This window comes from Apium graveolens, chromosome 8 (assembly GCF_009905375.1).
Source record: "Apium graveolens cultivar Ventura chromosome 8, ASM990537v1, whole genome shotgun sequence".
In the NCBI taxonomy this organism is placed as follows: Eukaryota; Viridiplantae; Streptophyta; class Magnoliopsida; order Apiales; family Apiaceae; genus Apium; species Apium graveolens.
Window position 1 is genome coordinate 85900069 of NC_133654.1, and position 12623 is coordinate 85912691.

Sequence of the window (12623 nt, forward strand, 5' to 3'; positions counted from 1 at the left end):
TGAGCTAGGGCCTGCTTCTCCCCATATATCCATGAACTCTTCTTCATCATCATCTTCATCTCCAAAAATATCCTCAGAACCACCAGTTCCATAATCAACATCATCACCAATTGTGGGTGGCATGGCTGTGATGGCATCTTTAGCCCTTTACATAGAAGCATTAGTGTGCACCAAGTTGAGTATCTTCTCAGCCTCCTCATTGCCTTGTCCAGCCAAAATTTGATATGCTGGAATAGGATGAGTAAGTGTCTCAGCATCTAAAGAGATAGAATCTATCACAGCTTTATATTCTTCCTGAAACAGTCTCTCTTTTTCTGCATCACTAACATTCATTAACTCAGTAGCAATGGTTTCCACCCTTATCTCTCATGTACCTGTTTTTCTCTCATGTTCTCTCTTTTCTTGCATCAAGGGCTCCCCTTGGCTTCCCACCCTCATACCCTCACCTTCACCTACTAAGGTGGGACTCCACTCACTCACTTTTTCCTAGCTGGAAGAAATAGCTGGCAGAGTTTCACTCATTTCCGCTCCTTCTGCCTAAGAGCAACTCATCCTCTCATTATGTTCACTCCCTTTCCTCAATCCTAAGATTGACTGTACAACCACTAGATCATCTGCACTTGTAACTGAAGTTGAGATTTGGAGTGGTGTAGTGATATTCAATGGATGAGAAACATCCATCGAAATAGTAGTTGAAAGTTTTAACGGACGACTGCTGTTAAGCACATCCGTCGAGATACAGTCACTACTAGACAGATGAAAAATATTCGTCGAGATAGTGGAAATGACAGAGTTTGGAGTAGAGACTAATGTGGAATATGTGGTGATTGATTTTAGATTTTGCACAGCATTCTTAGTAGAATCAGAAAGAAAAGGCAAGTGAGCCAAAAAATTATCTAAAAGATGATGCTCATTTGCTGCAGAGTTTGGCTTCTCCATGAGAGTAAGAGATGGAGAATCAGGAATTGATGTATGAATCATATCAACATCCAGAGAATTTGTGGGTAAGTTTGGTGTGTTAGGTTCTTCTATAAATAAAGATTTTGGCTGTGACTCCACATTTATTGGAGCCACATCAACCTGACTTTGAGAACGTGCATGTACTGAGTCTTTGACTATAGTAGGCATAGTGAGTGCACCCTGTGTATCCCCAATGTTTTTTGATTTCTTCTTTCTAACATAACTTTGGGGTGAGCTTGTGTCCCTAACCCTTTTGGCATGTGCTCTTGGTTGTGAGCTTTGTTCAATAGTTACATCCTTTTGGGAGGATGTAACTAGCAATAAGCTAATATCCTTATTAAGAACTATAGTTTGTTGGGAAACTGTAGAGTGGCTAGGCTGGGATGCACTTACATCTCCATCCTTATCCTTAGGGCTTCTTTGATGATCACCCTGTCCCTCACCAGCCTCACTTCCCTTCACACTCCCCTCTTGGCTTTGTGTGGATTTTACGACTAGTTTCTGTTGGGCGAAACTAGAGGGGGCTTTCTTTTATTTGGATTTGGAGATTTTTGGTTTTGTGACTTGGGTAGGCATCTGTTTGGTCATAGTTATAGATGACATTGCTACAGTTGATTGCAAAAAAGTATAGGATAAGAAGTAGTAGGGACAGAAGTGTTTACTTCACTTACCAGAGGTTGTTCCATGATTAGCATGTACACAAGGGGAACATCCTTGTGATGATTTGACCTGTTAAGATCAGCAATAACTCTTCTCTCTTGAACCCAACAAGCTAACTTGTTTGTTGGGTTCTCAATTGAGAGATTCTCAGAAACCAAATTAGCTAGCATCATAAAGAATCAAGCATAATAGATATTCTTAGACCTATTCTTAATATCCCCTAATTTACTCCCTAACTCATACATAACAGATGTGCTAAAATTGAAGTACTTATCACTAAGGAACATATAAAGCATGTGAACAAGTGAGTAGGATAAAACATCACAATTACTGACTTCACTAGAAAATACTTTGATAAAAGAATCAGACAAGAAACTCCATTCATTTCTAAGGCCTAATCTTCTAACCTCACCTAACTTAGTGGCAGTTATAGCATAACCCATAGAGACTAGCATGTTACTCACATCAGTGTCTGTGTGTGGAGCAAGTATGTTATTTTCAGGCAATGTAAAGCACTTTGCAATAGTATCACAATTAACACAGTGTTCATTACCTTTGAGAGTGAAGGTAATAGTTTTGTCCTTTGAATTGAATATTGCTGTAGACCAAATTTCCTCGACAACCTCACAGTAAATGGTTGTAGACTCAAGCATGGCATAACTCAGTTTGCAGTTTTGGATGGAGTCCATCATTTTGGGATAGCCTCCAGATGCCGGAATTTTCTTGTTAACCAGAGCCAAGAAGTTGTTTCTCTCATTAACAAACACAGTTGAGGACATGATTTTGACTACAGGTGCCATTGTTGTAATTGAGATTAGTTGTATGAGAGAGTTTTTGCTTTTGGGAAGAAGAGAGTTAGAGAAATTGCTTGAGAAAGATAAAAGTGAAAAATATAAATGAAATTAACTTTTATACTTACTCAGAAATAAATTGTCAAAAATTAAAAATTAAATAAAGTAACCAATCATATTAGCCCAAAATAACCGTTTCAAAAATAAAGAAAACTATCAAAATTCTAAGATTATCCGTTGAAATATACATACGGGTTGTAAGTAAATTTGACGGATGATTCTTAAAATTAACAACTAAGATTAAGTGTAATTCGACGGATAATGAAAATATACCTAGAGTAATAATTGATATTTCTACGGATAATAAAATTCAATGGATGTTCATTTTTAATGGATAATGGACATCCGTCGAGATATAAATTTTGACTTAGCTAAAATTTTGATCTTTGACAGAAAATATCAAATTCTACTCTGGATGTATTGCAATTTTCTTAGATATCAATAATGATTAAGTGTAATTAAGCATACCTAACTCACTTACCAACCTAGTGAAGGTGGATTCATCAAGTGGCTTGGTAAAGATGTCTGCAAGTTGCTTCTCACTTAGAACAAAATGAAGTTCCACAGTACCATTCATAACATGCTCTCTAATGAAGTGGTACTTGATATCAATGGGCTTGGTCCTTGAATGTTGTACTAGATTTTCAGTAATTGTAATGGAACTTGTGTTGTCACAGAAAATGGGAATCCTATTTTCCTATAGACCATAGTCCAACAGCTGATTTTCATCCATAAGATCTGAGCACAGCAACTACCAGCTGCAATATATTGAGCTTCAGCTGTAGAGGTAGAAACTGAATTTTGCTTTTTACTGAACCAAGATACTAGCTTATTTCCTAGAAATTGACAGGTTCATGTTGTACTCTTCCTATCAATTTTACAACCTGCATAATCTGCATCTGAATAACCAGTTAGATCAAAACCAGAATCTCTAGGATACCAAATTCCAAGTTTTGGTGTTCCTTTGAGATACCTGAAAATTCTCATAATAGCTATTAAATGAGATTCTCTAGGATCAGCCTGAAATCTAGCAAAAAGACATGTAGCAAACATTATATCTGGCCTACCGGCTGTTAAATATAAAAGTGAGCCAACCATGCCTCTATAACTTAAAATGTCCACAGACTTTTCAGTAGTGTTTAATTCAAGTTTAGTTGCACTGGCCATGGGAGTTTTTGTAAATGTGCAATCCATTAAGTCAAACTTCTTCAAAAGATCATAAACATATTTGGTTTGACTAATGAATATTCCATCACTAACTTGCTTACCTTGTAAACCAAGAAAGTAAGCTAGTTTTCTCATCATGCTCATTTCATATTTTCTTTGTATTAGTTTGGCAATCTTTTTACAAAGTTTTTCATCTGTATAACCAAATATAATATCATCTACATAAATTTGAACAAGTATACTAGAGCCATTAATATTTATAAAGAATAGAGTTTTGTCAACAGTACCTCTTGTGAAGTGATTTTCTAAAAGAAACTTTGACAAAGTATCATACTAGGCTCTAGGTGCTTGCTTCAATCCATGAAGTGCTTTCAAAAGATAGTAGACATATTCTGGAAAATTTGGATCTTTAAAACCAGGAGGCTAACTAACATAGACTTCTCCCTCCAAGTCTCCATTTAGAAAAGCACTTTTAACATCAATTTGATAGACCTTGAAATTGGCATAGGCTGCATAGGCTAAGAAGATTCTGATGGCTTCAAGTCTTAAAACAGGAGCAAAGGTTTCATCAAAATCAATTCCTTCTTGTTGATAGTAGCCCTTAGCAACCAATCTAGCCTTGTTCCTGACTACTATGCCATTTTCATCCATCTTGTTTCTGAATACCCACTTAGTATTAATAGAATTCTTTCCTTTAGGCTTGGGTACCAGCTTCCATACTTTATTCCTTTCAAATTGGTTTAGCTCCTCCTGCATAGCTAAAATCCAATCAGGATCCGACAGAGCTTCCTCTCCTTTTTAGGCTCTTCCTTTGATATAAAGCTTTTATATTGACATTCCTCTTGAGTTGCTTTTCTTGTTTGCACAATTGAAGATGCATCACCAATGATCAGTTCAAATGGGTGATCTCTAGTCCATTTTCTCTGTTGAGATAGATTAGCTCTAGATGAAGAGGGCTCATTATTGTCTTGATGTGTGACAGAGTTTTGATTAGAAGAAACTCCCCCTGAGGCATACCATATCTCAATAGATTGGCGTTTGTGGATCTTTGACTTGTAGTTGGGTTCCTTTCTGATTGTGATATGTATTGTCCCTCAATTTCTATTGATGGTTCAACGGATGTTGAGCTTTGCCTTTCGAAGGATGATGCAGATTGTCTTTCAACGGATGATGCGCTTGGTCTTTCAAATATTGAATTGTGTGCTTCATTAGTTGTAGATTTTTCGGCATTATCCTTGGATATTTGTTCTTGATCACTATCATCATCACTGTCTTCACAAATCATCTCAATATTGTCAAATTTGAGGCTTTCATGGAAATCTCCATATAGCAGTCCTTCAATCTTTTTATCATCAAACACAACATGTACAGATTCCATAACAATATTCATTATGAGATTGTAGACTCTATATGCTTTTCCTACTGTATATCCAACAAAAATACCTTCATCTGTTTTGGCATCAAACTTCCCATGCTGATCAGTCTGATTCCTTATGATATAGCATTTACAGACAAAGACATGAAAAACTTTTAGTGTTGGATTCTTGTTCTTGAACAATTGGTAGGGTGTCATGCATTTTTCTTGATTAACCAATGAAATATTCTGGGTGTAGCATGCAGTATTTACAGCTTCAGCCCAAAAATATGTTGGTAACTTTGATTCTTCTAGCATTGTCCTTGCAGCTTCAATAAGAGATCTTTTTTTCCTTTCCACCGCACTATTTTGTTGGGGAGTTCTTATTGTTGAGAATTCATGCATGATCCCATTCTCTTCACAAAATGATCTCATCACAGAATTCTTGAACTCGGTTCCATTATCACTCATGATTCTTCTAACTTTGAAATCAGGATGATTGTTGACTTGCCTTATGTGATTGATGATGATTTCACTAGCTTCATCTTTGGATTTTAGAAAATATGTCCAATTGAACTTGAGAAATCATCCACAATTACTAGGCAATATCTTATCCTTGAGATGAACAATATATTGACTGGTCCAAATAAATCCATGTGTAAAAGTTGTAAAGGTTCTTCATTTGTTGAATCAAGCTTCTTTCTGAATGATGTCTTGATTTGCTTTCATTTTTGACATGCATCACACAGTGCATCACACAGTCCATCCTTTGAGAATTCCACTTGAGGAATACCTCTTACCAAATCTTTTTGAACTAGCTCATTCATAGTCTTGAAGTTAAGGTGGGACAGCTTCTTGTGCCATAGCCAACTTTCATCTTGACTTGCCTTGCTAAATAGATAAGTGACAGATTTTGTATTTGATGAGTTGAAATCAGCTTGGTACACATTCCCGTTTCCCACTCCAATGAGAACCACTTTGTTGCTTCTCTTGTTAGTCACAACACATGCTTCAGAATTAAATGTTACTAAGTTGCCCTTGTCACAAAGCTGGTTGATACTCAATAAATTTGTGCTTGAGTCCATCCACTAGGGCAACTTCTTCAATGATGGCATTATCCTTTGAAATCAAGCCATATCCCACAGTATAACCCTTGTTGTCATCTCCAAAGGTAATACTTGGGCCTGCTCTCTCCTTGAACTCAGTGAGCAGGGTAGAATCTCCAGTCATGTGCCTTGAGCACCCACTATCCAAATACCAAAGATTCTTTCTATTTCCCTGTACACAATAAAATCAAATCAAGTTGATTTTGGTACCCAAGTTTCCCTGGGTCCTGTTTTGTTAGCCTTTTTCTTAGGTTTCTTAGGCTTGTACTCATTTGACTTAGGCATTTGAAGTTCATCCTTAGTCAATTGAGAAGAGTCCTTGAAACCATTCATCATTACAGAATTATCATGCACAGGCTAATTAATATGGAAAGGCATATTATGTGCAAACATGTTATTCCAGTATGGCATGCTAAATGGCATTTATGGCATACTAAATGCAGCATAGTAAGGATTTTGAGCAAATGGCATATTAGCACACTGTGCAGGCATAACATTTACAGGCATTGTAGGCATGCTGGGAAATGAAGGTGGTGCAGACATGGGAGCAGGCATAGCAAGTTTGCAATTAACATATAAGTGATTAACACTACCACACTTAACACAAATTTTTCTTGGTACATATTTATTAGGTGTGTAGTTGTTATGTTTGTTAATTCCTACTTTCCCATTTCTATTGTTTTTCCTTTTAGATTCTGCTTTTACTTCAATTTTATCCAATATGTCATTCAATTGCTTGATAGATAGATGCCCTATATTGACACTTTTGTTCTTGTTTACTTGGCTTGTTTCTCCTGGAATAAAGTTCTTAGAAACTGATCCATATTTCTCATTTAGCCTAGCTAGTTTAGCTTTGTTAATAGGCTTTTTCTCACTCGACAGATGATCCTTTAGATCTTTTGATGGATGACATTCATCATCCGTTGAATCCACATATGTAGAAAGTCCTTCTACCAAATTAGAATCTAGTTTCTCCTTGCTCTTTTTCCAGGATTCATCACCGAAGGATTCTATACCTTGAACTTTAGTAATTTGAGCATGAACATCTCTAGATGATTTCGATGCCTTAATTACTTCATGTTCTCGTTCAAGCCACTTTCTTAAAATCTCCTATTTCTTTAAGGATTCAGTTAGTTCATCTTTAGCAATCTTTGCATTCTATTTTTAATTTTTCAAATTCAACAAACTGAGACTCTAGCACATTGTTTCTTTCACTTAAAAACAAATTTTTCTCTTTAAGTTTGGTGTTTTCTTTAGTGAGAGACTTGAGTGTGACACGCGGATGATATAATGTGACGCCCTCATTCTCGAGGTTAGGAAATGAGGACCCACACACCTTTAAACTATAGATAAATAAGCATAAACCCCGATTAACTACTAACAAGATCACACAGGATAAAGTTTGAGACAAGATTAAAACTACCAACCATAATATATAAATTAAAACCCAAAATAAAACCAAATTAACATAGTCAATCCTGACTTGGAATCGACAGATAACCCATTGTATCTTAACAACCTTTCAGCTAAGCGCTTGCTCACTCAAAACCTGTACTACCTGCTCTGGAAACCGGAAGCCCTCAACACGGTAGGGACCACCGGGTACGCTCTTACGAGCAGTGCGCCTAAGCCTTGCCATCATCTTGCTTAACTTCCATGGTTAGATTAAAGCAAAATATATGAGTATAAAACTCAGCAAGTAACTATATAACAGTTCTACGATATAAAATCTACAATATACCATTCTGCTTCAGGGCATTCTACTTTAACAACTCTAGGTGGCGGATTTCTGTCTTTTGGGCTATGAAAGGGTTATGAAGAAAAAGCTTTGGGCTTTCAGGAAACAAGGCTCAAGATAGGGTTGAAAGCCTACATTTATCACAAATCATTAACACGATCTCAAATGATCTTTCAAATAGAAAGCGAGAATCTTTTCATCATTGGGAATCAATTATACGATTGATAATATTATCAGAATCAAAATCAGGGTTCACAAGCTGTAAGCTAATCAATATCACAATCAACTCTTTTCAAAACAGTATAAGCCATTACATTTTTAAAGAATCAATTACTGAATAAGAAATTCAATTCCTCTTTAAATAATTATGGAACCCTTGATTGGACTACTTTATCTTTCAATTTATAATAATACGGGTGATCAGCCCGTACCGATCTCCATCAGGTCTTTAATGTACCTATGGCATAATTCCAGCCTCATATCGGACTAGCCCCGCTAGCCTCTTATATGACCGGACTAGTCCCACTAGTCTCTTACGTCTCAATCCAATCCATCAGGAATTCGTTTGGAAAACCTTGTGTTGGAAAAGAAAGGTTTACTAAATTCATTTTATCATTACCGAGAATATGAAATCATTCAGACTCTTGTAAGTCGAAACTCATTCTTAAGTTCAATTTCAAGAATTCAAAGAAAGTGAATAAACCAAAGATAAGCAAAGTTCAATGCTAAAGATCTTGATCAAATGATAACAAGGTATTCAAGTTAGGGAATCAAAACCGTCTCAAGGATCATTAGGGAATAAGGTAAACAAAGGAATGAAGGATCATTACACAAGGGGGTTCGTAAAGGTTCTTATAGGGTTTACAACAGTTCTTGGTATTAACAAGTAATCAGGATAAGAAAAGGTTACCAAAGGGTTTGAACAATAATCTTATCAATAACAAGTTCACAAGAATAATGACAGGGTATCTCAAGATTCAATAACAGGGTCACATTACTATAAAAGTACAATACTCTACATGGCATGATAATATCCTCTTTATAACCATTTACACAAGTAAGTAGAGTTATTTTCCTGAATTCGGGTTCCTGTTTCACAAAGGTTGAACTACTACCACCTAGTATACTTTTCCCTTTCCTAGCCTGAATGCCCTCACGCTCCGAATCTACAATCCAAAAACCAAAACCTTAATTAGATTCCCACTTGACGTTCCCAGAACGCTTTAACATTTCCCTTAATCGCAATACCCTAAGAGTATTTATATACTCAATTATAATCACATAACATGTCTATATCATAACTCGTATACTTTAACCATATAGACTTCGAATCACGCATTACGATGCAAATACGACATATAGCATTTAATCCTTGTATTACCAACTATATACTTGAGTTATCATATCAATTATATACCCTTGTAACTAGACGACTTAATCCTTCCTTTTTCAATACTTAATTCGAACCCAAAACAATCAAAAAAATTACATATCTCTTAGAAATTACACATGCATTTACTTAGCATCAAATCAATCATTTTTATATCTATATTCCATTCGGCTATAACCACAAAACACAACCCAAGAATCAAACATTAACATGCAAGCACCAAAATTGCATAAAAACTTGGGATCAATTCACCACCCATTCCTTTAAATGATCTTTTATCCTAAACGCTTACATGCAAAACTTTATCTTGACATGCATCCAAGTTTTCATTTCGACTCTCACTAGTAACTAATGCAATTAGCACATAAACTCATAAAATCAACTCAATATTCTTTTAACCATAAGACCCATTCAGGTTTTTCAAAAGAAACACACATGCATAGATAAATTTTGACATGCAAAGTTCTAAATCACAATTTCAACTTGTTTTAAGCCTTAACTTGGACATTCAATTCATTTCCCTTAAAAAAAATCAAACCTAACTTACTCGATTATACTCAAATTTTACATGCAATCATCAATTCACTTCTTTTAAACCAATAACCATTCTAAATCCCCACTATTATTCTAAAATAATAATCCACAATCATTTTGTTCAACAAAAATAAATTTATTAACTTCAAAAATCAAAAACCCATTCAGTTTTTAGGTAATCACCATATGCAAATACCGAATTTAAGTTTTATGAATATTAGAGCTCAGTAATAACATCATCACTCACCACCGGTTCACCGGAGTTCATCACCGGTGGCGGTGGTTTCACGGTGGTGCCCTCATTCGAGGGTGTCCAACCACAAAACCCCCAATTTTCCATCAATTCCTCAAAATAACTAACATGCACTACTTAGATATCATTCATTCGCAAGGTTCGGTAACTTCCTGCCCCCAACTTCCTGGTTGGAGATGGTACATTCAGCCATGAAGTTAGCCAAGGCCTGGGATTTTATCGTTGTTCATGTCTTATACCTTATGTCAAATTCCCCTAGCTCTATTGCCCATTTAATCAGCCTCCCACTAGCTTTAGGATTGTGAATAATGTTTCTCAAAGGCTGATTTGTTATTACCTCAATCTTATGAGCTTGGAATTAAGGATGTAACTTCATTGAAGCCATCACCAAGGCTAAAGAAAACTTTTCAATGGTCGAATAATTCAACTCAGCCCCGTGTAGGATCTTACTGACATAATATACAGGTTTGTGGATTTTAAGTTCCTCCTTAACCAACACGGCACTCAAGGCGTTTCCTGAAATAGCCAAATATAAGTACAAAGTTTCATTAAGAATTGGCTTGAACCATGTATTTCTTTAGTTCCTCAAATGCTACCTGGATTTCTTCCGTCCATGCAAAATCTTTCACCTTCTTCACAGCCTTGAAGAAGGGAAAACACTTGTCCCCATAATAGGATATGAATTGTCCCAAAGCTGTAACTCTTCCAGTGAGTTTCTACACATCCTTTATGGAACGTGGCGGTTCCATGTCTAAGCTGTCCTTTATCTTGTCCGGATTGGCCTGAATTCCCTTTTTGGAGACCATCAATCCTTAAAATTTTCCAGATCCCACTCCGAAAGCAAACTTTGCAGAATTTAACATCATTTTGTAGGATCTCAGGACCTCAAAAGCTTCCCTCATATGGGATATATAATCAGTCTTTACAAGAAACTTGACTAACATTTCATCTACATACACTTCCATAATTTTCCCAATAAGATCTTTAAAGATCTTATTTACCAACCTTTGATAGGTAGCTCCTGCATTCTTGAGACCAATTCCATAACAAGAAAACAAAAAACACTAAAGCCAGTGATGAATGATACCTTTGGGATGTCATTCTTATGCATCTTGAACTGATTGTAACCGTTAAACCCATCCATAAAGCTTAGCAACTCGTAACCCAAAGTTGTGTCTATCAGAGTATCTATCCTTGATAGCGGGAAACAATCCTTTGGGAATGCATCATTCAGATCAGTAAAATCCACACACACTCTCCGCTTCCCATTAGCCTTCTTTACCATTACAAAATTTGCTAACCGTTCTGGAAACTGTATCTCTTCAATAAAATCAGCCTCTAAGAGCTTCTCCACTTCTTGCTTGATGGGTTCCTGCCTTTTAGGGGAAAAACTCCTTTTCTTTAGCTTCACGATCTTCTGATTAGGATCCACGTTCAACTTGTGGGTGATCAATTCTGGGTCTATGCCGGGCATATCTGCTGCCGACCACGCAAACAAATCATTATTCTCTTGCAAGAACTTTACTAACTTCCCTCTAAGGGGCTCCTCCAATGATTCTCCAATGAAAGTTACTCTTTCGGGGTCCTCGGGGGCCAAAGGAACCAGGATCAAGTCTTCCGCTGGTTTTCCTCATTTCTCATCATTATCACGGATATCCAGGTCTCCAATACGCAAGACCTTCCCCCTACTCCATCTTCCCTCAGCGAGGCTACATAACAGCTGGTCATCTTTTTATCTCCTCTTTCTTCTCCCATTCCTTCTCTGGTCAGAAACTTGATCATGGAATGGTAGGACGAAAGGACTTCCTTGAAGGCATGTATACTTGTTCTTCCCATGGTCGCATTATATGTTGATCCAACCTTCACTACCACAAAGTTCAACATCTGCGTGGCTTGTCTAGTTAAAGGCAACTTAATTATCCCTTCCACGGAGCATCCAAATCCAGCAAAACCATATATTGGCATATCAGTTACGGTTAATTGAGAGTCATTGTAACCCATTCTTATGAAGGTATCATAGAGTAAGATTTCTACCGATGCTCCATTATTTACAAGGACTCTTTTCACCAGGATGTTCCCTATTATGGGTGTTATGACTAGGGGATCATCATGGGGAAACCTGACCCCTTCCAAGTCAAAATCATCAAATACCATTGCTAGTCCTGCCCTGGCCCTTGTCGGAGCTTCCCGCACTATGTGCATGACTTTTCTAGCATAAGATTTCCTTGAGTTTTCAGACGATCCAGCAGCAGTTGGTCATCCAAAGATCGTGTTTATCACTGGCCCTCGGGGTTCAGGGTTTCGTCCCTGATCATCTTGATCTCTCCTACAATAATCAAAGTTCCTTCTTCCATTATTGTGTTTCTCTCCATCCGCACTATACTTACTCAATCTCCTTTTTCAGATTAGGAATTCGATTTCATACTTCAGTTGTCGGCACTCATCGTTATCATGACCAGCGTGCTTGGGGAATCTACAATATTTGCTTTTATCTAGCTTCGCGGGATCAACCTTCAGGGATTTAGGCCAACGAACATCCTTATCTTTCTCGATTTCCATCAAGATCTGGCTCCTAGGAGCATTCAGCCTAGCACATTCGGTAAGCTTTTG

At 37.0% G+C, this 12623-nt stretch overlaps 1 protein-coding gene across 1 annotated transcript; it reads right to left on the bottom strand.

The window, feature by feature from the left end:
* Positions 1-11621: 11621 nt before the first annotated feature.
* Positions 11622-12167, bottom strand: LOC141679728 (uncharacterized). Its single transcript, XM_074486147.1, has one exon. The coding sequence runs from the start codon at positions 12165-12167 to the stop codon at positions 11622-11624; it is 546 nt and encodes a 181-aa protein (XP_074342248.1).
* Positions 12168-12623: the final 456 nt, after the last annotated feature.

Bases quoted from the DNA above. Each gene is read 5' to 3' on its own strand.
- LOC141679728 (XM_074486147.1), bottom strand. From the start codon at position 12,167: ATGGTATTTGATGATTTTGACTTGGAAGGGGTCAGGTTTCCCCATGAT.